The sequence below is a fragment of the Sitophilus oryzae genome, unplaced genomic scaffold (assembly GCF_002938485.1).
Source record: "Sitophilus oryzae breed Bouriz unplaced genomic scaffold, Soryzae_2.0 scaffold_1576_pilon_pilon, whole genome shotgun sequence".
In the NCBI taxonomy this organism is placed as follows: Eukaryota; Metazoa; Arthropoda; class Insecta; order Coleoptera; family Curculionidae; genus Sitophilus; species Sitophilus oryzae.
Genome location: NW_022146254.1, coordinates 13564146 through 13589755, shown reverse-complemented (window position 1 = coordinate 13589755; position 25610 = coordinate 13564146). Strand labels below are relative to the sequence as shown.

Below are 25610 nucleotides of genomic sequence, written 5' to 3'. Positions count from 1 at the left end.
ACAGTGTCCTGTTAGAAACTCCGTGACAATCCGAAGATTATTTTTACTTAAATCAAGGAAAACCTTTGATTTTTCTCGGTTCTGAGGAACTCTTTCGAGTGTCTTAGACCGTTGGAGGATGCCAATTCCAAGTTACGGATGGAGTCTTCCAGATTCTTCAGTTTGCAACAGGACGGTTCTGGTCCAGTTAGTGGAGTGTTCGCTCCTTTCCTAGCTAGATCATTTGCTTTTTCATTGCCTTCTAGCTCTTGGTGAGCAGGCACCCAGAGTAGGAGGACTTTATTTCCTTTGCCTAATTTGTTGAGCTTCTCTAGGCATTCTTTGACCAACTTCGAATTGATGGTTACTGAGTTGATCGCGTTAAGTGCTGTTTGACTATCGGATAGAATGGCAATTTTCTGATTACGATAGTTCCTATCTAAGATAAATTGTACGCATCTTTCGATAGCGTAAATTTCTGCCTGAAGGATACTGGGGTAGGTGCCTATTGGTTCGGAGTATTTAGTTTTCGGCCCAAATACCCCTATTCTTGTCCCTGCTTTGGTTTTTGAAGCATCAGTATACCACGTTATGGTATGTTCTTTTATATGCTGAGTAAGCGCTTCTTCCTTCCAGTCTTTTTTATTACTCAATACTACAGTGAGATGTTTTTCAAAATTGTAAATTCTTGGTATGTCATCCACTGGGAGTTGGAGAAGTGGAATTTTCTTTTTGATGGATCGACTCTAAGAAGCGTCGTAATACAAACAAGGCCGGAAAAATCGAAACAAGAAAAAGAGTGCTTCTACCAGCTATCTTGTGAATGCGGCGAGTCGTATATTGGAGAGATTAAACGTTCTCTAAATGTACGACTTAGCGAGCACAAAAAACATGTATTTTGTACATGTTTTTTGTGCGTGTAAACAATGAAATCAGGTAGGTACAGCGGACCATTTGTGTCCAAAACAGCACAATATAAAGTAATCGGAAGCTCGGGTTGTGCACAGGGAACCTCGTTGGACAAACTGTAAATTTGAAGAAGCCGTTTTTAAAGCAAATAATAATAACATTTTTGCAATCCTAGTACCGAAATACCTACGATATGGCAACCACTGATAAAACGCTCCAATGCATTCATTCTATGGGGACAGCCTTACGGTTGACTGCACCCAATTTTATAGCCTGACCGCCCTATAAAAGCTCAGTAGTTTTAGGAATTAGTTTAGTTTACAGTTGATAACTGTCATTGATCCTTCTGACCGAAATGTGATAATCAAAATAAATGAAGACAATGGAAGTCCAAATTTTCAGTAACAGAGTATCTTCCTTAGAAGTCCAACGTCGAAAGGTGAAATAGTTCCGTGAGAAGCACTATTCTCGTAACATGTAGTGTTTATTTATTACTGTAGTATATTGTGTAATAAAGTTTTAATTTAGTACTAACCCAACCCTGGCATTAAGTAAATATCTGAGAGAGCTCTGGTCCTACGTGCCCGGCACTTCTATTGCCGTTTAATATAAAAGTTACTTGAAGTTTGTAGTGTTAGAATCCTGTGTAGACGGAATAAATATCATAAAATTCTGTTTGCAGAAGGCAAAAGTTTTTGTTCATGGGTGTATTTATCCGAGAATTTTTGGACAGATGGATTTTGGACACCCATCTCTTTTTAACTTTAAACGTTAAAGTATGTATGATTGTAAACAAATAGAATTTTATGAATGGAGTGTTGTGTCTACCCTTTAGTTAGATGTCTTTCGTAAAAGTATGATAAAAATGCTGCAGGCAGCCATATTTTTAATAGTTTTTTACATCCATAATATACTTTTTTAACTTTTACTGATCTTCCTATACAAATTTAATTTAAGTTTAATTTTATTGGTGATGCTGTACAACTGTCTACAAGACAGTTTGTTGTTACGACTTTTCTATAATACTCTGCCGATGCTTTTGGAGTTCTTGTTCTGTTATCACTGTCAAAATCAACATGGTAATGACCAAGATTGACCCTAAAAAACAAAAAACAATTGTTAAAAATTATTTTACTAGTAGAGTATTTGCAATAGTTTCAATTTAACATTCAAAAGTAAAGTTACCGTTTTTTATTTAAATATATATAGTACTTACAACCAACCGGCGTACCATTCCACGTCATTCATCAGACTCCATGCCATGTAACCAGTCAAATTTACTCCGTCTATATATATAGCGTCATTCAAGTTGCTCAGATATAACTAAAATCCAAAAGTCATTTAAACAATTAAGCAAGATTGCATAGGCTAAAAAATTACTATCACTATTTATATTATAACCGAAATTACCATTTATTGTAACACGCAGTATTTTTGTGAACACGCAGTATTATTTCATATGGCGCTTTTAATGGTAAAATACGAGAGAAAAATCATTGGGTGGCTTTGATAAAAATTTACTGTGGAAAACGCCATATGAAATACAAAACCAGGAATATCTGCGAAACTGTTAAAAATTTGGAAATACTCTAGATACAAAAAATGTTCATTTGTTATACAAAAAATGTTCAATTTTTAATTCTCCATCTATTGAAAAAATAATATACAGGGTGTTCCATTTAAAAAAAAACAACGAAAAATTATTTTATATTTTAGAAAGTTTGGCGTAGAATTTTGAACATCCTGTATGATTTACGATTTCCATATTTATAGCAAAGTAAGTACAGACCATCTAAAGTAAATATCTAATATAGTTTTGATTTCAGGACAGTTCTTGTATTATTAATATTTTTTTTAAGAAAAGCTGAAAAATCTATAATTTTTATTTATTTATTAATATCTCTGAAATTATCGAAATATATTTACTCATGTCTTAGGATTATGTAAAGTGATCTAAAAGGAAGCCAAAAAAATGCAATAATATACAGGGTGTTCCATTTAAAAAAAATTATCCCGATCCACTCACACTTTTTTGAGCAACTCTATAGAAGTTAAAATATTTTCCTGAAATACATCCTAGTACATACTTTCGGTTCGCACTTAAACAAAATTCCCAAGTTTTTTATTTTAGGAGCTACAGATGCCCGACGCTCTATTGCCGGACCCTGTACACACACAGAAGGATGATTTAAGTCCTTAAAATATGTATTTCTTTCTATATCTAATGAAACTGTTATTGTTTTTAATTTAATTTTGATACAATACCATATACCATACGATACCATACCTACTATATCTAATAAAACTGTTATTGTTTTTAATTTAATTGTGATACAATAGATAACATATTGAATACCGCAATTATTACCTCTATTTTCTATTAATCTATTAAGCCTATTTATATTATATAAAAATTCGAAACATAAAATTGATTTTCAACGATATATCATATTCCTATACCTAAACCTTCTGGTTTCTCCAGTAAAGTCATTTAAGATAATAATTCTGTTATAATTGTCTTGTTTAAAGAAAATCGTTGCCATGACAAAGATTCAAACTTTAGACCAGACCTTTTAAGTATCAATTGGATTTGCTAAATTTCGAAAATTGTCGTGATAACGAAATTTTTGTAATGGAACAGTTATAATAGAAATATTATATTTTAAATGGCTTTACTGAAGAAGCCAGAAGGTTTAGGTATAGGAACATGATATATCGTTGAAAAGCAATTAATTTTATTTGTGTTTTGATTTTTTAAATAATATACATACATAAGGTTGAATTAATACGACCGTAGTTATTTTAAAATTAAGAATTTGGCGCTCATCAAGTTTTTCCCCTGGACCCTTCAATTGCATTACTCTATAATGTCTAGTGACATTACTATTTACCTTGTGGAAACGACCTCTGGTGTCCAAGTCGGTTAAATTGTTGCCGTCATCATGGTAACCGTTTTCGGTAACTAAGATTCCTTTATCATCTCCGTACCTGTTCTTGATCCATACGACCAAAGCACGAGCACCCCATGGAACAACCTGAAACATGAAATTGAACACATTGTAGGTACTCATCTATATACAGGGCGAACCATTATCGAGTCCAATATCGTCGTTACTAAAACTTTGATAATCAGTATATCAGTATATTTGAAAAGTGGTTAAAACCTAGTGAATTTAACTATATTAATACTTAGCTATATGCAGCTTATGTATACAGAGTATGTGTTTACAGAGTGTCCCAGAAATAAGTGCAATTATTTTAAGGGGTGGTAGATCTGGTCAAAAGAAACGTTTTTACTCTTTACCGTTTTTCAAGTAAGTCCAAAATAACCGAGTAATTTTACTTTCAAAATTTAAACAAAAAATGCTTTTTTGCTTAAATTTTGAGAACCACTGGATATTTTCTGGATTTTCTTTCATGTAAGTTTAATCGACTACCTATGTTGCCATATTATCAAGAAGTTATGTTTTCTAACTTAAAACTAAAAAAAATTAAATTTTTAAAAAAATTCAAATAAAAAAAAATCGCAAAAACACTTCATAGGCGTGTTTCTGAGGCGGAAATATACTACCAGTTAAAATACTTGCACTTATTTCTGAGACACCCTGTATATTTTCCTAAACACCAAGGACAAAATATTAATGGGCCACCTGTATGTATTTTATTAGGTACTCATTTCACAAGTTTATTTTTAGTAGCTGTGTTTTTTTTAGTATTCAAAACATTATTTTGTTCACTAAAAGGAATTATTTTTCGTTTTAGAACACAACGATGCTAAATTTACAAATGTTATTGATATTGAAATAAAACTTACTGTATAACTACTAGTAGAAATCCGCCATTTTGTACCGGCGGCCATCTTAGATTTACAATGTTATTGATATTACTATATTGTATTGTCATTGGAACTAAAGGTGTGTACCAAATTTCAGATCAATCTGACAACAGGAAGGTACTTAAATTTCAATTTCTAATTTTGACCCAAATAAACAAACAAATAAATAAATACCTTACGGGTCGAGCTAAATAAAACCGTTTAAAAAGGAAATAATACAATATGAAACATAAAAAATAAAAATAAAGAAAATTAAAAAGGAAAAAAAAATAGAAGTAAGGACAATAGAACAGCCAATAAAATTACTGTTACTCATTTTAGTATTTTGAAAAGTGGAGTATTTAATATAAAGTCTGTTAGAATGAGTAAGTTTTCAATTATAATTAGAATATTAATTATTGCAAAACTCTAAACTACTCGTAAATGAATGACTTACGTACCCTAAAATAGTCTGAAATACTTCTTTCCCAGTCATCTGGTTGGTAAATTGTGACACCAACGTCATCATATATGCTGGGTTCTCCAATAGGATCGTCATCACGCCATTTGGCCAAATCAGTGGTGTACATATTGATTGTTAGAAAATCATAACTACCTATAAAATATAACATGAGACTTGAAATCAAAGAAACCAACAGTGATTGAATGGCGTTCTTTTTTACTATATAACTTCTAGTTTGCAGTAAATCAAAATATCTAAATATTTTAGTGTAACTAAGGATAATTTTTTATTTGATCTGAATTATTATAAATTAGAGAATATATTTTTATTAAATACTGCCATAGTTAGTGTTATTATTTTTAGACATTTTGGGTTGGGATATTTTTTCTAGTTACAATTAAGTTAAAAGGATCGGTATTGAAAAAATACCTTTTAATTCAGCTTTCTCCTCATCAGTAAAAGTTGGAAGACGTGATTCTGTCAGATTTTGTAATTTGCTTCTTTCATCAACGCGTTGTCTCATTAGGTCTGGGTAATCGCCAAAAACAATTGGATCGGCAAACCATCCATACTATAACATGAAATATGCATACATTATCATTTAATTTTATAATTACTTATGTAATGTAGTACTTATATAATACAATTTAAAAAATTAAAAATTAATATCTATATTTTTAAAAAAAATCTGATACAGAATAATATTTTTTGCTACAACATGCTTATATCTTCTAAAAATAATAAGATTTATTATTATTATCATCACGTTATACTTACATGGAACAAAAGCTGACGCTCTGCAGCTATCTGGTCTTCTGTAGAATTGGAACCAGCTCCGTGCCATGACGTATCAAGAACCATTGACACCTTTCCTATAAAAATATTATTTTATTTTTAGTCTGTCGAAACCAGATTAGCCTGTTTAAATAATTTCAGAATCTATGGTTATTATTATTTAGTGCCTATGTTTTGTCAAGTGCTTTAACATTTGAGTCTCAAGAAAATTTAGAGGAAGGATGAAAAATACCCTCACCGGTACATACATTTTGAGAAAAATGATCCTTCATAAGGCTTTTACAAGAGACAAAAAATGTTGTAAATACTAGGAGGAGCATTTTATGACAAAAAATCAGTCGTTGGTGGAGTTGGAAAATATTTATAAAAAAATGTAGGTAAGTGTGAGTAGTGGTAGTAGGTAAGGGTGAGGGAGTAGTTTTCACCCTTCCCGTATATTTTCTTCATTTTTCTGAAATTCAAATATTAAAGTACTTACATAGCAAAACATAGGCACCACAAATCTTATTCAAATCGGAATATCAATTATTAAATTATCTTAAAACAATTGGTGCCGGGAGGCACGTACAGCCGCCCATACTAAGATATGTTAATAAAAAGTTGGTAGGCAGTTCTTTTAGTTTCAATTATCTCAAAAATGGCGACTTTGACTGATTTTGATGTTATTACAAATTTTGTTTCAAATATTATTCCTAGTCTTAAATTGAAAACAGCGTTTCGCTAGCTAGTGTAATTTTGGAGTTACGATTTTTTAAAATTTTTAAGCCCCTCTTATACCCCCTTACCAACCCCCCACCCCCACCAAAAACTAATGGCCAGATTTTCGGGTGGCACAGTATTTTTGTGACAAATTTGGTTAAAATCGGTTTAGCGGTTTTTGAGTTATCGTGTTACAAACAGACAGACAGACAGACACCAAGAAAATATTTTGTATTTAGGTCATTTATGACCCAAATAACTCCTTTTGTGTGAAATTAAAAAAACTTTTTTTGCCGATCTTAATAGCCTACCATACCTGTTGGTTTGGTTTGGTTTGACGGACAAACGAAGCACTTATGTATAGAGGTAATAAATATGTCCACGGAATATTGTGACACCCTGTATATACTTATATTATAACTCACCATTTTGAGTAGCTCTAAACTTCTCATCGTACACTCTATAAGCCTTGGCGTGAGCTCGCAACACGTTGTGAGCGCAAATATAACCTCCTCTGCCTGAATAAGTCTTTCGAGGAGAAAAACCACCAGTGTCGTAACCTCCATCACAAGTTTGTTTGGGTTCATTGAAGGTGGCCCACCATTTGACATCATCACCAAACCTTTCCCATAGGAGAGTGGCGTAATCCACAAATGCAGGAATAATTAGACTCTAAAATATTGTAAGTAAAGAATACTCTTTGATAGAGAATAATGTAAGACATAAATATAACATAACATAATATGTAGTAGCTACTGTACTATAATACGACTATTTTGTAATTTATTTTCACAGTTTTTTAGTTTTTTAAGTATCAAAATATTGAATAAAATATTTCAACCAAAAAATGCAATTATGTTCACTTAGATAGTTCATAGATACAGAACTACAAAATCCATGAAAATAAGAAATATCCGATCAAAACTTGCTATTTAGTTATACTTATACAGGGTGAGTGAGTCTTAAATAATTGCAATATTTTCAGGGTTGTTAGATCTCGATAAAGGAAACACATTTTATTTACCGGTTTTCAAATAAGTTCAAAATACCCGAGTTATTTTACTTTGAAAATAAAAAAAAAATGATTTTTTGCTTAAATTTTGAGAACTACGGAATTTTTTTCTGGGTTTTATTTCTTGTAAATTTGATCTACTACCTATGTTGCCATATTATCAAGAAATTATATTTTTTAAAACTAAAAAACTTTCCAAATTTTAAATTTTTTGTAAGAATCTCATAATCGTGTTTCTGGGCTGAAATATACTACCCTTATAAATATTTGCACTTATTTAAGACTCACGTAATATTAATATAGGCAATATTAATATATTACATCGTTTAAAAATCCTCCCTGTTCTTCCAGTGCCCTAGGATGGTCCCAATGATGCATGGTAACGATAGGTTCAATATTGTTGGCTTTGAGTTTGGTAATAAGGTCTTTGTAGTAAGCAATTCCTGTGCAAATCAAAATGCAATATCTTTATGTAGGTAGGAAAGTGATTGTAACAGTTTACCTTGTTCGTTTATATTGTCTATAAGTCCAGTTGGTAAAACTCTGGGCCAGGAGATTGAAAATCTGTAGGCTTTTACACCTTGGTGTACTAGAAGACCTAAAACATATGAAATTTGTTGTAGTCCTTTATTTTTTAATGATATTTATTAAAAAAATATTAAAGTGTATAATTAAAAGTAAAATATATTACCATTGGTGTTACAACAGTAAAATAAAACGCTAAATCACCACAATATACCAAGACGCTTATACTTTTGTACTGGAGGCGCGTATCGCTAACCATGTTAGCATCATGAGCAGATGATTAAAACTGAAAAACTTCTATTCTACTCATAAATTAACTTACCAACATCCTCGTCTGTTTTATGGTATGCATCACAAGCTACATCTCCATTTTGTCCTTCGGGAAACCAACTAGGATTGTTGTGTGCATCGTAATCCCATATACTTTCAGCTATAAATTAAGGAGAATATAGTATAGTAAACAATGGTTAAAAAATACTGAGAAAGGGTAATGATACAAGTTTGAGGATGTAGATACATTCACATATCTAGGAACTGCATTTATAAGAAATATTGAAAATGTAATCTAGGACCTGATGGCGGCCGTTACGGCTGTGAATCACGGTGTGTGTCACGGCCTTGAATTTCTACTCCCAACGAAAAGTTTCACTTCAATAAATTCTTTTATACTTACATTTTCCATCTGCATCCCAACCACCTTCTACTTGGTAAGCAGCTGAAGCATATCCCCAAATAAAACCATCAGGGAAAGCAATGTTGCTTACTTCTTCATCGTCTGCAAAACTATACAAAATAAGATACTAATTTAATAAAATATATTGCCAAAATATCTTATACTAAATTATTACAATTTCACATTCACAATGTTTTTTAAACTGTGAAACTTTATCTATAAATTTTAAGTAGCATAAACAAAAATTAAGAAAAATCTCTAATAAAGTTGTATTATATTCCTTTTTAAAAATATTGGAGAAGTTAAACGAACTTATTTATTTTATCACTGTTTTAAGTATTTTGAATTAAATTATTTAATAATAAAAAATACAGATATGAATGAAGTGGACTCTCAAAGTATTTCATAGAATGAAAACAATATTCTCAAAATTTATGGAAATTTACTGTAGATAAAACGAAATTCATACCCATAGGTACATATTTTTTAAAAATTTGAATAACTCACGTAGGTATGTCGTCAATTATATAAATTTTTCCGCAATTACTTCTAAAAAACTATTTTGATAATTATATTATTTGAGATTTATATGACCAGCTTAATTAAAGAAATTTGAAATTACTTTAATTAAAATAATGTTAAAACTTATTTATTTAATACGGATTAAATAGGGTACAGTTATGTGCGGGGGAGATAAGGCTTTGTATTTATTTATTGTTACATTTTTCTTAGGTTATATGGTTACATATTATATTAAAAAATGTCACTTTTTTAATATAATATTTTTGAGTGAATATTCTAATTTTAAAATAAAGTATACAACTATGTTATAATTTGTGTACAGGAATGTTAACTATATTACATTTCACATTTCATTGTGAGAGCAAAATAACACTGTGTCTTCATTAGACATTCATGGCATGAAACACCTTTTTCCATTTAATTGTAGTAGGTATATTGTACTTAATAATTTAGGTTATTTTAAACATTTAGTGACTTACCCTAGTTGCAGTGCTACTATAAAATATAAACACGCTACAAGTAACTTCATCTTGCGAAGTAGCAGCATACATCTTCAATCACTTACTTATATGTGTATGATAACTTTTGTTTACATCTAAGTTTTTTCAATGATTAGATAAAATAAGTGTTTATGTAAACCATTACAATAAAAAATATACGGACCTTTCAATTGGAATATATTTATTTTATAAGATTGCTTAATCTATTTTATTTATACTTATATGTGAAAAGGTGTACAAGCACCTTAATGGAATTTTTGATAATACATATATAAGAGCCATACATAAACAATAAAAATGTTATGTACACATATTGTACTAAATAATCTGATAATTATGTCATCGAGATATATCGCATATTTGCTGATTTAAATATGTCAACACTTCTGAAAATATATCGATAGATTATTATTAAAACGTGTTATCTCTCGAGTACGATGCAAAAAGGGTATGTATTTAAACTTACATAAGCCATGTGGAAAACACTGAGACCTGTTTATTTCCTATATCTACACCAAATCCTATGTTCCTACCCTTGTTCCTTGCCTTGTTCCTTGCCTTCCTTTTTGTGTTCCCCTTGTTCCTTGCTTTATCCTTGCCCTACACTATCTTGTACAAGTCCTTGTTACAATAGGAGCATAGTCTTTACAGTTTCAACCTTGCTTTCCCAAATAGAAAGCATCTCTTGCGATCCAGAGCCTCGCTGTGGCACATTATGTGATCTGCTCTTTTAGGATCCTTATCGCAGAGTCTGCAGCACAGACTTCCTTTCTGAGCTTGTTCAGATGGCATTAGACAGCCATATGTCCTGTGAGGAAAACTGTTGTAACCCGCACTTTATTCCTGTTGAGCATTACCAGTGTCTTTGTGGCTTTAGCATTATTTGGAATGGACAATGGTCTTGCTATGCCTGTACCTCTTTTTGTTTTTAAACTGATTTATGTTTGAATTTACTATTAATTTAATATGCCTTTTTTTATTGTTCCTAAACAAACTCTAGATAAATTGGCAATTCTACAAATCCTATTCAGACATTAAATCTGCAACATTTTCTATCTCGTATAGTCTGCTAAACATTAAAACTTTTAAGCCACTTTATCCAACAACAGTTACGTGGACATACACAGACTATCTCTGAAGTCCTGAGCTGGACGTTTATTCCAGTCGGCGTTCCGTCGCGTCGGGACGCTGAGCGATGACGTAATCCGGCATCGTAATTACCGAGAATCCCTGGGGTTTTCGATAATTTTCAAAATGGCTTTGCACGAAGCGCTACACGAAGAAATTTAGTTATTTTTGTCATAACTGGTAAAGTTATGATTGCATATTGTTTACAATATCCATATTCTTCATGTATTTATTTTAAACTAAAAAATATGAATGGATAAATGTTATATAAAAGGCACAATTTTTAAATTTTTCGTTTACTAATACTAAACAATAAAATAAATCTTTTTTTTAAATCGATCTTAACCAAAATTTTATGTATGTTTAATTGTATAATTATAGCATTAATAGATAATATTTTACGTTTGTTTGGATTTTTGCATAGAGGTACCAGCTCCATCTGCCTAAATTATTTTCAGTGTTACAGTGTTTCCTCTTCGTACTAAAAGTTGCAGCATCTTTGGTATTTTTCATCTTTGGAGAGAGAGAGAATATCCTGGTATATTATTACATATTTTTGAAACTGTTTTCATATCTCAAAATGTTTCTATTATACTAACCTATTCCTATCTCTGACATGTGTAGAATTGACATGATTTTGAATACGCGTTGCTTAAATTGTAAATTCAGTGTGTTGGGAGCTGAAATTTGGTTTATAGGTTAAGGAAAGTCGACATTATTTAGGAAGATCAAAATAACATTTATTTCCGTTTGTTGTAGAATCATCCAAATCATTGTTATTTTAAATTTAAGCCTATGTATGTTATTTAAAAAATCGAAGCATAAATAAAATTGCTTTTCAATGATATATCATGTTGCTATCCCTAAACCTTCTGGTTTGTTCAGTAAATCAATTTAAAAGATAATCATTCTATTATAATTCTTTCGTTTAAAGAGAATCCTTACCATATTCAAACTTTATATTACGTATCAATTAGACTCTACTTTTGAATACATATACTAATATACTCAATTTCTAAAATTGTCATGGTAAGGAAATTCTTAACATAAAACTATAATAATAGAATTATTAATTTTTAAATATGCCTACTTAAAAAACTGGTAGGTTTAAATATAGGAACATGATATATCGTTTAAAAGCAATTTTATTAGTCTTTTCATTTTTTAAAAAATATAAATAGGGTTGAATTTAAAATAACAATGATTTGGGAAATTTTAAATCAAACTAAAATATTTTTTTTTGCTCTTCCTGTGTAATATTTAATAGATTGATTTAGACAGATCGAATATACCGACTTTCATTAAATTATAGCCCAAATCGTTCGTCCTGAGCTGGACGTTTATTCCAGTGGCTTTGCACGAAGCGCTACACGAAGAAATTTAGTTATTTTTGTCATAACTAATAAGGTTATGATTGCATATTGTTTACAATATCCATATTCTTCATGTATTTATTTTAAACTATATTATACTTATATTTTTCAACTTAAAAATGTTTAATTTATGAATTTACCATTGCTTATTCAAGGTATCATGTTTTTGTGAATTTTTTTTAATACTGCAGATAGCAACAATTTTAATAATTTAGTGGATTTAAGAGTTATGTTAATTAAACAAATATAGTACTTTAACTAATTTTATTTATAAAAAATAGGTGTCTTTCTTTTTGACGCTGCTTCACAGTTGTTATTTAAGTGACTTTGCTTATAAAAAATAAGTTTAATTTAAGTTCAATTTTATGGGCGAAGCTGTACAACTCTCCACAAGACAATTTGTTGTTACGACTTGTTTGTAATATACTGACGATTCTTTTGGAGTCCTTGTCCTGTTGTCGCTGTCAAAATCAACATGGTAATGACCCAGATTGACTCTATAAAACATAAAGAATTGTTAAAAATCATTCTAATATTTAGTTTTTTCATAACTATTTCAGTAAAAATTACATATATTAACAAAAATATAAATTTCTACTTGTTTAATAAATGATACACATTGTAATGAGGTTATTGTGATTTCTTATAGAAATATTTTGTGGTACTTACAACCAACCGGCATACCATTCCACGTCATTCATCAAACTCCATGCCATGTAACCAATCAAATTTACCCCATCTTGATATATGGCATCATTCAAGTTGCTCAAATATAACTAAAATCCAAAAGCCATTAAATAATTAAAACTTCAGTATTAATCACTACATCTTTAATAACTTATATCATTATTTTTTTTTAACTTGTTTACTTAATAGGTACTTCAGAATGACGATCTAAGCCTTTAAAATAATAATATATTTGTTTTTATATACTTATGTGAACCTATTATCGATTTTAATTTAATTGATTTTATTTACCTTGTGGTAACGACCTCTAGAGCCCAAGTCAGTTAGATTGTTGCCGTTGTCATGGTAACCGTTTTCAGTTACCATGATACCTTTGTCATCTCCATACCTGTTCTTGATCCATACGACCAAAGCACGAGCACCCCATGGAACAACCTATGGAATTTATTTTTTTCTTACAAAAGTGTTGGGCTGGTAAACTTAAAAATTAAATCTGTTTCAAATTTAAATTAGAATCAAACTCGAAAATTATGTTTTCAGTACCTTGAACCAGTTTGATACTGTTTTTTCCCAGTCGTCTGGTTGGTAAGTTGTGACACCAGTGTCGTCGTATATGCTGGGGTCTCCAACGGGATCGTCATCGCGCCATTTTGCCAAATCAGTGGTGTACATGTTAATTGTCAGGAAATCATAACTACCTACAAAGCATAATATGATGAGATTTCAAAATACAAAAAATTTCCATTTAGGTTTTGTAATTTTGAAAGATTTTATTAAAAATAGATATAATTTGAAAACATAATATGTACTAAAATAATACCTTTTAATTCTGCTTTTTCTTCATCAGTAAAGGTTGGAAGACGTGATTCTGTTAGATTTTGTAATTTACTTCTTTCGTCAACTCTTTGTCTCATCAAGTCTGGATAGTCACCAAATACAATTGGATCGGCAAACCATCCGTACTATAATAGAAGATATAAATAAAAAGTAATACTAGTATTTTAATAAAGCACGCTTTTAGATGTTTCAAAAAACTTTTAATAAGAGTAACTTTAACTCTACATATATGTTTCGGCTTGTTAGGCCTTTTTCAAGAGTTTTTTAAGAACTAATCGTCTAACTACACTGTAACTATATATATATATATATATATATATATTGTATATATATATGTTTATATATATATATATATATATATATATATATATATATATTTGCTATGGGGGTGGGTTCAGAGAGTTTACAATAGGGGTAATAAAAAATGTGTTTAGAAATCCTTGTTGGTCGTTAACATTATTTTCGATTTTTTTTTAACAGATTTTAGTAGTTAGTTTTCTGTAAATATCAAATTGTAGAAAACCCACTACCACAGACACTATAATACATAGTCAATCACACCAATCCTGGCAAATCAAAATGTCACCCTTTCATAGTTTAATTCATAGATTAGTAATGTTTCCACTGAGCCCAGAGAATTTTAAAAAAGAGTAAAATATTATTAAACAAATCGCCATCAACAATGGATATAAGTGTTCCCTTATTGATAATATGCTAAAGAAAAAACAAAAGAAAATATTAATGAAAAATTTTTATTCCGCTAATTCTAAAGACAATAACAATTATCGACTTTTAAACTACTACATTCCTAATTTAACTAACAAAATATCAAATAATCTCAATAAAATAGGATGTAAAACTATTAACGTAAATAAAAGAAATTTAGGTCAAATTTTATTAAATAATAAAGACACAACTAATGTCAAAAATAAGTCGGGTGTATATAGGGTGGATTGCAATGATTGTGATGCCGTGTACATAGGCCAAACAGGTAGAAATTTAGATATAAGGATTAAAGAACATGTAAAGTCTATTAATAATCTCCAGCATAGTTCTGGTCTTGCAACTCATTGTATAGTAAATAATCACAAAATTAATGAAAACTCAATTAAGTTACTACACAGAGAAACAAAAGGTAGACGCTTAAATTACATTGAACAGTTAGAAATACTAAAATCTGTTAAAAACGAAAATAATGTTAACGACCAACAAGGATTTCTAAACACATTTTTTATTACCCCTATTGTAAACTCTCTGAACCCACCCCCATAGCAAATATATATATAGTTACAGTGTAGTTAGACGATTAGTTCTTAAAAAACTCTTGAAAAAGGCCTAACAAGCCGAAACATATATGTAGAGTTAAAGTTACTCTTATTAAAAGTTTTTTGAAACATCTAAAAGCGTGCTTTATTAAAATACTAATATTTCAACGATGTTTCACAAGGAACCAACCACAGCTTCAGTACAATTTATTAAAAAGTAATACCTTTATCTTAAGCATTTATTCTGATCTATTTAATTTTTCGCTTTTTTTTACTTGCATTGAACAAAAGCTGACGCTCTGAGGCTATTTTGTCTTCAGTAGAATTGGAAGCAGGTCCGTGCCATGAAGTGTCAATAACCATCGATACCTTTCCTATAAAATTATTATTTTATTTTCCATGTCGACTTTCATGAATCATGGAAAAACTTGGCCAGAAAGGTCTATTGAGTGATATACAGGGTGTTTCAAAAAACATTTGCCATTTCTCGTGCGATGATTCTTCAAGTAAAAATAAGACTTATTTTTCATATCAACATAGGTCCGATTCTGCTTTGTTTCGTAGCTGGAGGGTGTTAAACCTTTAATAATTTTTCGATTTATTATAATATTCTTCCAATTACCTTTAATGATTTCAATGAAATTTTGAGGGTCAAAGTTATAAGTATTATATATTTTAATGCTAAAAAAGTGTCAATACATGCATCAGGGACGTGCATATGGGTTATCACTGGAATATTTTTCAAAAAAAAACATGTGGGCCACTGACTTTTTTCTTTTAATATTGAAATTATGTAGGCCGTTTAATGCCAATTAAAAGTTATCTCTTGATATTTTGTCCGATTCGGCTTTTTTGATGACATAAACGCAATTTTATTAATCACGATTAATAAAATTTAAATAAAAATTATAAATCACATATTTTACTTAATTTATTATTAAATATTACTATTAGTCCAACATACAGCAATTTCAAATAAAAAAAATAATGGTATTTAAGATACATAATTACAAAAAAACTAATTTTAAAAAGTTTTAACATCCTGTAACTGTAAAGCTATGCATTTCCATATCCATGTTTAAAACTTTCACAACTTAATGATATTAAATTTTTTTAAAGGTTGCTATTGACTTGGATCAAGGCAAATTAATAAAATTGCGTTTATCTCATCAAGGAGGCCGAAATCGACAAATAATCGAGAGACAACTTTTAATCGACATTAAATTGCTTACACTATTTTGCTAACAAGAGAAAAAAAAGTCAGTCGCGTACATGCTTTTTTTAGAAAAATATTCCAGCGATAACCCACATGCACATAGCACATGTTTTTGAAATATCCTGTATACCTGTAGTTGCAGAGAGGGACAACAAAATTATAGATTGGATATAACAGAAGACTCAAAGAGCGCACCTGATTACTCACACAACTAAATCCTTCAAATGGCAATGAGCATGCCATCTAGCCAGGAGAACTGGTGAAAGACAAACTACCAAAATGGCATACTAGTATTAGAATGACGTATTAAGTCTAACAACGAAACTATGGTTTCAGAAAGCAAGATAGAAAAATGGCATCAAACAGCACAAAAGGGAGACACATAGAGGAGAATGAAATAATACTATTTAAAAAATGTAGCACGATAAAGGGCGGTAGCTGCAATTGATGATGTCAATAATGATACAAAATTAAATATATTTTGGCCTCTAACTCACCATTTTGAGTAGCTCTAAACTTGTCATCGTACACTCTGTAAGCCTTGGCGTGAGCTCTCAATACGTTATGAGCACAAATATAACCTCCTCTACCCGAATATCTCTTTTGGGGAGAAATACCACCAGAGTCGTAACCTCCAGCACAAGTTTGTTTGGGTTCGTTAAAAGTGGTCCACCATTTGACGTCATCACCAAATCTTTCCCACAGTAGTGTAGCGTAATCCACAAATGCAGGAATAATTAGACTCTGAAACATACCCAGATAACTTATTTATACTGTTTGGTGAAATTAATATTTTACGTCGTTTAGGAATCCTCCTTGTTCTTCCAGTGCTCTGGGATGGTCCCAATGATGCATTGTAACGATAGGTTCAATATTGTTTGCTTTGAGTTTGGTAATAAGGTCCTTGTAATAAGCAATTCCTGTTTATTTCAAAATACAATATCATTATTTATGCAGAGAAATGATTTATATAGATTTACCCTTTTCGTTGATATTGTCTGTAAGACCTGTTGGTAATACTCTAGGCCAGGAGATTGAAAATCTGTAAGCTTTTACACCTTGATAAACTAGAAGTCCTGAAACATATCATATTTGCTATATTGCTTTGATTCTTTTTTAATTATATTTAAAAAAATTCTGTTTCGAACAAGTTTATAATCAAAAATAAAATATATTATTAAATAAATTGTGGTAATTTGTTGTAGAATGATGCACAAAATGTTTGGAAAACGTTGTGCTTATTATTTAATTACAGCGGTTCAGAGTGTACTAAATATTATTCGGACTGTACTAAATGATAGTGTTACGAGCTGAAACATAATGTATCAAATTGTTTATACATAAACACTTGAAGAAGAAAAAGAAGTATCTTAGGTATGAGCATCAATGGTTATTTAGCACCTTGTTTAAGTTAGTTTTTAGTTCTTCTTTATGACGTTAAATCTTGAGGTAATATCTAGTTAAGTTGTTGTCAATGTTTTTGATCAAATATTTACTATGTTTCTAACATTCTACTCAAATACTTACCAACATCCTCGTCTGTTTTATGGTAAGCATCACACGCTACATCTCCATTTTGTCCTTCGGGAAACCAACTGGGATTGTTGTGTGCATCGTAATCCCAGATACTTTCAGCTATAGATTACATAATATAGTAAATAGGGGGTAGTATTAAAGTAAGGTGGTAAAAGAAATGGTTCGTGAATAAAAGTATTTTAAACTTACATTTGCCATCTGCGTCCCAACCACCTTCTACTTGGTAAGCAGCTGATGCATAACCCCAAATAAAACCATCTGGGAAAGCAATGGTGCTTACCTCTTCATCATCTGCAGAACTAGATAAATAGATTGAATATAGAAAAATAAAAACTTTAGTCAGCATCATCAGCATATGATTAAAAATTTAGTGTTTTAATTATTATGTGTAAGCCCACGGCCACACAGAAAGCGTTTTTAGCGTTCTGCGTTTTTTGCGTCTTAAGCGCTTTTTGCGATTTTACCGTTTTAAGCATTTTTTTCGACTTGTGTCCAGTAAAAACACGCAAAAGACGCGGCAGGTCTGCAGTTTCTATCAAGATGTCGATAAGTAATATCGCAAGCTCGTGGATTCCCGGCCCGTTCAATAATCAATCCTGTGAGAAAGAGATAGGCGAGATCGGCGCGGTTAGCGTTGAAGAGACGAAGATAAAAGATGCTGGGATTGAATTGTGGACGGGCCGGGGCATATATTCGGCGACAAATACAGCAGTGGTGTGTATAAAAATAATAATTATTATTTGCCATTTATTTTAAGAATTTTAGTTTATATGTGTATAGTTTTTTTATGTTCTAGTGTTGTGGTTACTTGTTATAATTATAATATAATATAATAAAAAATTATAATTATATAATAGAATAGTCAATAATATATATTAGTACTAGTTGCTAACGCAATTTTAGGACATGATTTATGGAACTTTTTGGAGTGAAACTTCTTTACGCGCTGGGAGTAAATATTCAAAGCCGTGACATACGAGCTAGCGAGACGGCCGCGGCCCTGACACACGAGCTAGTTGTAACGAAACGTGTTAACGGCTTAGAAATACGTAGTGACGCGACGTGTATTTGTGAGCAGTCCACGTGTTTATCAAAAATATTGATATTTTAATACAAATTTTGTAAAAGTGAATCAAATTATTACATGTAAAAAACCATTTGTTACACGTAAAGTACTATTTTTTATTATTTTTCGCGAATAACACTGTTATACGTAAAAACTAGTTTTTACGCGTATAAAACTATTTGTTACGTGTAAAAATATATTTATTACACGTAAAAAAATATTTATTTACGCGTCAAAAACTTATTGTTTCTGGTAAAAAAACATTTTTTTCTGGTAAAAAAACTTTTTTACGCAAAAAAAAAATTTTTTGCGTGTAAAAAACTATTTGTTACACGTAAAAAACTAATTTTTACGCGTCAAAAACTTATTGTTCCTGCTAAAAAAACCTTTCTACGCCAAAAAAAATATTTTTTACGTGTAAAAAACTATTTGTTACACGTAAAAAACTAATTTTTACGCGTCAAAAACTTATTGTTTCTGGTAAAAAACTTTTTTACGCAGAAAAAACACTTTTCACGCATAAAAACTATTTTTTACTTTACTTCCTAAACAGTAGATGTTAAAAAAATGCTTACTATGTATTTAATTTATTTTTAATGTATTATTAAATATTACGTCCGCCTATGACGGGGTCTCATAGAAAACGCTAAAAACGCTACAGAAAACAAATTGATTTGTTTTTATTTACGTTTTTGGCGAGACACGCCGAACGCTGGACGCTTTTGGTGGGGCCACTGTTCATTAATACAATGAAATTATTTCATTGTATTAATGAAATCTGTTCATTGTACCAATGAATGTGTTCTTCAAATTAATGAACACTGTTCATTGATTTAATGAACTTAAAATTCATAGAGTTAATGAATTACTTTTCATTGTGCCAATGAAATCGTTCATCGGCTCAAAATTAATGATTTAATTCATTATATTAATGAACTTTTTCATTGTATTTATGTCGACTTTTGGTTCAGTGTAGTTTATTAATTTAGTATATTTCGTTAGTGGGTTTATAATAAAGTTTTTCTTTTTGTGTTACACTAAACGCTTTTCAACATATTCAGTCAAATGGTCTTTTAAACTGTGAAACAGAAGAAAACCCTCATAATCGTCTTTCTGGGGTCAAAATATACTACTCTTAAAAATATTTGCACTTATTTAAGATTCACCCTGTATAATCATTGTAAAAGTTGAACGAACCTATTTATTTTATCAGTGTTTTGAATGTTTTGACATGTTATCAATAGAATTATTTAATAGTAAAAAATACAGTAATGGATGAAGTGGATTCTCAAACTATTTCTTAGAATCAAAACAATATTCTCAAAATATGTGGAATTTTACCATACTTAGACAAAATGAAACTCATGCTTATATTGATTTTTTTTAATTTGAAAAACATATCGACGGTTGAAAGGAGAAATGGCTAATACGCCACTTTTGTGGAAATTGAGTTATTTATATCTTCGAATTTTTCTGCGTCGATCTACTTAGGTTTCATCCTAATAATCCTATGGTTTGGCGCATTAAAGATTTTAAATTTTGAATAAATTACGAGAAACATAATGTCTTAAGCGACAGAGTTTCAAAATAAAACAGACAAAGGTCTTCTGTAAAGTTATGAAAGTGGCGTATTAGCAGTTTCTCCTTTCAACCGTCGATATTAATATTAAAAAAGTATGCATTTAAGAGGATTAAATATATCTACTCAGTGTACAGAGTGTCTTAATTTGGTTGCAAGTGAGTGTTATTTCACTTATTAGTAAAATATAGAACTTTGGGATCTACGCAAAACTTATGCTACTTTTTCGTAAAACAACAGATGCCTAACAAAATTATCATGGCCCTCTTAGTTTCAATGATAAAGTGTGATTTTGAAAATGTTGTAGCATAAAGATTTAAGTCTTCTTTTCATAAGTTTAGTTACATTTTTCTTTTGTAGTTGGTTAAATATTATACTAAAAAACGCTGTTTAAAATTGAATATTATAATTCAAAAATAGAGTATTTAACTTTGTTAAAATTTGTATAACCAGCATGTAACTGTATTATATTTCACAATAGAAAACTGTGGCTTCAGAAATTCAGCGCATTTGACAAGTGTTTGGCCCATTTACTTAATCTTAGTAGGTATAATGTACTTGTAGTGACTAAAGTATAGAATACTTAGGATATTTTAAATATTTAGTTACTTACCCTAGCTGCAGTGTAACTACAATACATAAACACGCTACAAGTAACTTCATCTTGCGAAGTAACAACATGCATCTTCACTCTCTGATTTATATGTACAAGATTATTCTTGTTTACATAGAGTTTTTTTCCAGTGATTAGATAAAATAAGTGTTTATGCAAACTATTACAATAAAAATATATGAACTGTTAAATTGGAATTTGTTTATTAGATTGATAAATTTATGGTATTATACTTGATAGTCAAAAGGTTCAAGCACCTTAAGGAATTTTTGATTAATTATGTATAAGAGTCATACATAAACAATAAAAATGTTATGTGCACATATTGTATTAAATAATTATGTCATCGACATATAGCACATATTTGCTTATTTAAATATGCCAACACTTCTAAAAATATATTGATAGATTATTATCACTAAAACATGTTATCTCTCAAGTACGATGTACAAAAACTGAGACTTTATTTAAATTTACACGAATCAAAATATTTTATGTATATAAAATTGAAGTTGAAATAAATAAATGTAAGAATGACGATAGCAAATGAAATATGTAGTTAAATACTGCTCATTTTTAAATCATTCTGGTATAAATTGAGGTAGTAAGTTGATGTTTAGCCATGTGGATTATAAGGAAATATTATCTAGTTTGAGAAAAATATACACAACATTAATTGCATTTTTTTAAGCCAGACAAAATCATTGACCATAAATCATCGAAATATTAGAGGCCATATACACAGAGTATTTGATATGTATTTTTTCTAAAAGCACTTGTGCTAGTTTTTAAAAGATCTTAGGCGTTACTGGATGTCTCATTGGGCTTAGTAAATAAACCATAAAGGGGTCTCGCTATTGCAATAATTATAAACGAGATATTAAAGAGGTATGCTTTAGGAGCTGGTAGGGTACGGGTGACTTTCCCCTATATCAAGCTCTAAGTCTGCATTACATATAATAGTGCAAATATTTTAGGGTAATTCTTATTTTTATTACTTAAATAAGTGCAAATATTTTTAGGGATGGGATATTTCGACCCTGAAGATTTGATATTTAAAAAAAAGTTTTGTTTAATTTTTGGTTAACTATTGAAGGGCAACATTTTGAATTTTTAACGTAGTTGTTATGAAAATAAAACAAACAATGGGTATTTTAACTAATTTTATTTTCTAAAAATAATTCCGTGGTATTAAAATAAGTTTAATTGAAATTGTACTTTATGGGTGAAGCTGTACAGTTTTCCATAAGACAATTAGTTGTTACGACTTTTCTGTAATATACTGCCGATTCTTTTGGGGTCCTTGTTCTGTTGCCACTATCAAAATCAACATGGTAATGTCCCAGATTGACTCTATAAAACAGATAATTATTAAAAATTAAAATATTATTAATTATTTTCCTGTATAATTGAATATAGTATAAAATTCTCTTGTAATTTCGCATTTCAACTGATTTAAAATATTCAAAATAGCAGTACCAATAATCTTAAGTGTTTTTTTTAATACGGTATTTTGGTCTAATATGTTACACAGCAACAAAGTTACGTTTATTTAATATATTAAAGACTTTAAAGTACTTACAACCATCCGGCATACCATTCCACGTCATTCATTAGACTCCATGCCATGTAACCTATTAGATATACTGCATCTTTATATATAGCGTCGTTCAAGTTGCTCAAATATAACTGAAACCAAAAAGTTATTCAAAAATTTAACAGAAAAAAATGCACCTAGCAAAATACTGTCATTATTTTATTAATTTGTAACTCATATTAATATTTCTTTTATTTGCTTAGTCAATAAGTACTTCAGAATGATGATTTACATCTATAAAAGATGTAATTGTGTCGATATCAATGAATTCTGGGTAGTTAAATTGTTGATATTTACCTTGTGATAACGACCTCTCGAGTCCAAGTCGGTGAGATTGTTGCCGTTGTCATGGTACCCGTTTTCGGTAACTAAGATTCCCTTATCATCTCCGTATCTGTTCTTGATCCATACTACCAGATCACGAGCACCCCATGGAACAACCTAAGGAATTAAGTAATGTCTTGATAGAAATAGAATAAATGATATAAAATGATTTATAGAAACTAGCAATGTCCAAATGTACTGCGATCGTAACCCATGATAACTTTTCTTAAACCTTAACGTGAGGTAAAAATTGGACGAATTTTTTGTACATAATTTTATGATACATCGTTTTTGGTATTGAACATTTGTTGATATATGATTGTTTCTCTTTAGAGTTAAGATCAATATTCTCAATACCTTGAACCAGTAGGTTACAGTTTTTTCCCAATCATCGGGTTGGTAAGTTGTGACACTAACGTCGTCAGACATGCTTGGTTCTCCAATAGGGTCGTCATCGCGCCGTCAAGAAATCATAGCTGCCTATAAAATATATTTTTAAACATTAGTAAATTAAATACTCTTTATATAATACTTATATTATTATTGTCACTACATTCCTAATTATATTTATCTTGAAGATAATCTAATATTTTTTTTACTAAATGTTGTAACTGACAAAAGAATACCTTTTAATTCTGCTTTTTCCTCATCAGTAAAAGTAGGAAGACGTGATTCAGTCAGATTTTGTAATGCACTTCTTTCATCAATACGTTGTCTCATCATGTCTGGGTAGTCACCAAAAACAATTGGATCAGCAAACCATCCATACTATTAAGAGAAAATATGCATAAAGATATATGTAATTTAATCTACCTCATAATAAGAGTAATTTAGGTATAAAAATTCTATAAATAGATATTTTTTTAATTTCTAATTATTACATACATGGAATAAATTTTGACGTTCTGAAGCTTCTATGTCTTGTGTAGAATTTGATGCAGGAGCATGATATGTAGTGTCAATTACCATGGATACCTGACCTATAAAGATAGATATTCATTGGGCGAAACTTATATGTAATATCTCAAAATTAAAGACAATTCAGTCCAAGAATATAATTTATATAACACATTCTATGAAGTTTATACGTACAAACTCATAAATTTACTTGAATACATTATTGTTCATGTATTATAATTGTGCTTTGCTTCATCTACGTTACCGTAGATGGAGCTCAAAGAAAAAAAAGGTAGGGTTTATATAAATGAACAAATGCAGAAGAATAAGCATATATGTAGGGGTTAGGTCTTAATTTTTCACTTCTTGTATTTTGTTTATTATAATTGTGTTGAAATAATAACAAAAATATTTTTCACTAACAAATGCCAATAAAAACCATTAATTTCATAGAGCTGATAAGTTTGTTCGAACCTTTATAAACACTTGTTAGAAGTATTCTAGTAGTTGAAGGGGCTTCATTAGTTTTGTCTCACTATTCAGAATTTTTAGAAGTATTTCAAAAGTATTAAAATAAGATTTGATAAGTTTATCAGTATTTACCTTATAACTATCCAAAAAATCCTTTATGGGTATTTCGCCACTGCACTGCAAGAAAAATCTACAAAATAAAATAGTTATTTTTTGTAAACACTTCTGCGTTAAACCTAAACATAATATATAGTATAGTTTAGGTTTAACGCAGAAGTGTTTACAAAAAATAACTATTTTATTTTGTAGATTTTTCTTGCAGTGCAGTGGCGAAATGCCCATAAAGGATTTTTTGGATAGATGAATCCCCCACATAGGTATAGACATTTTTTACCTTATAACCTTGTAACACATCTTTAAATGTAAAAATAATAATTGAAAAGAATTCATTACATATTGAAACTATTAGTTTTTCAATAATTATGAAAAAAGTGTTATGTTTTATTGTATGGTGCTTTGAATAAGAAGACTAAGGAAGGAGCATAATGCTATCCATGTATTCATGTATGGTGGGCGGAAAAGCCACCATAAAAGCTATCTAGGGTGGGGATCCTTGACAGTTCTGTTTGACGATTCATTTGACACATTTGAATTTGATTTGAAATTTTGTGGATTTGTCAGTTTTTACGGAGCTTATTTTATGTTATTTATTATTTATTCTACTACTGATAGTTGTATAAAGGGAGTAAATCTAGATGGAAATTGTGGCAGAACTTAAATTAACAGTGACACTATCGCGATTTATCGAAAAAGACTCTAAAATAGTTGGTTGTGTAGCGTGCGGTAGATCTCGGCAGAAATTGAGTGAAATAATGGAACAACTTTTCGCTAGTAAGTGACTATATAATATACATACGTGTAGTAAACCGATCATTTATGAAATTCACTTAAATTAACTAAATTACATATTTTTCTTGCATTTTAGCTTTTATTTATTACTTGTCAAAGATTAGATGTCAAAGAATTTAGATACGTTAATTTGACTTACCTGCTTCAGTAGCGTATCGGATGTTTGTGTTAATAAATACTTATTATAACTTATCTATTTTTATTAGAATTATATATTTTTA

General features: G+C 30.1%; 3 protein-coding genes across 3 annotated transcripts; all 3 read right to left on the bottom strand.

Annotated features, from left to right (window-relative positions):
* Positions 1-1743: 1743 nt before the first annotated feature.
* On the bottom strand, positions 1744-10014 carry LOC115879460 (myrosinase 1-like). The gene is made up of 12 exons (XM_030896348.1): positions 9871-10014; positions 8870-8979; positions 8519-8626; positions 8174-8269; positions 7993-8114; positions 7085-7331; positions 5943-6037; positions 5595-5736; positions 5164-5318; positions 3780-3923; positions 2105-2211; positions 1744-1986 (listed from the first exon to the last, which is right to left on the bottom strand). Exons 1-12 carry the CDS (start codon positions 9936-9938, stop codon positions 1836-1838), a joined length of 1545 nt encoding a protein of 514 aa, XP_030752208.1. The 5' UTR covers positions 9939-10014; the 3' UTR covers positions 1744-1835.
* A 2653-nt stretch (positions 10015-12667) lies between these two features.
* LOC115879461 (myrosinase 1-like) lies at positions 12668-21256 on the bottom strand. The gene is made up of 12 exons (XM_030896349.1): positions 21192-21256; positions 18123-18232; positions 17925-18032; positions 17378-17473; positions 17196-17317; positions 16895-17141; positions 15461-15555; positions 13900-14041; positions 13623-13777; positions 13371-13514; positions 13062-13168; positions 12668-12889 (listed from the first exon to the last, which is right to left on the bottom strand). The coding sequence occupies exons 1-12, from the start codon at positions 21239-21241 to the stop codon at positions 12739-12741; spliced, it is 1527 nt and encodes a 508-aa protein (XP_030752209.1). The 5' UTR covers positions 21242-21256; the 3' UTR covers positions 12668-12738.
* Positions 21257-22348: 1092 nt separating this feature from the next.
* On the bottom strand, positions 22349-24099 carry LOC115879175 (myrosinase 1-like; the record flags this gene model as incomplete). Its single annotated transcript, XM_030895867.1, has 6 exons — positions 22349-22544; positions 22774-22880; positions 23086-23229; positions 23470-23576; positions 23739-23880; positions 23998-24099. Coding segments are annotated over 6 exons (753 nt in total), but the record flags the coding sequence as incomplete, so codon positions are not given.
* Positions 24100-25610: the final 1511 nt, after the last annotated feature.

Coding starts and splice junctions, on each gene's coding strand:
- LOC115879460 (XM_030896348.1), bottom strand. CDS start 9,938: ATGCTGCTACTTCGCAAGATGAAGTTACTTGTAGCGTGTTTATATTTT. Junction 8,115..8,173: donor AGACAATATAAACGAACAAG/GTAAACTGTTAC, acceptor TGATTTGCACAG/GAATTGCTTACTACAAAGAC. Junction 3,924..5,163: donor GTATTTCAGACTATTTTAGG/GTACGTAAGTCA, acceptor TTCATGTTTCAG/GTTGTTCCATGGGGTGCTCG.
- LOC115879461 (XM_030896349.1), bottom strand. CDS start 21,241: ATGAAGTTACTTGTAGCGTGTTTATGTATTGTAGTTACACTGCAGCTA. Junction 17,474..17,924: donor TAAAACAGACGAGGATGTTG/GTAAGTATTTGA, acceptor GATATGTTTCAG/GACTTCTAGTTTATCAAGGT. Junction 17,318..17,377: donor AGACAATATCAACGAAAAGG/GTAAATCTATAT, acceptor TGAAATAAACAG/GAATTGCTTATTACAAGGAC.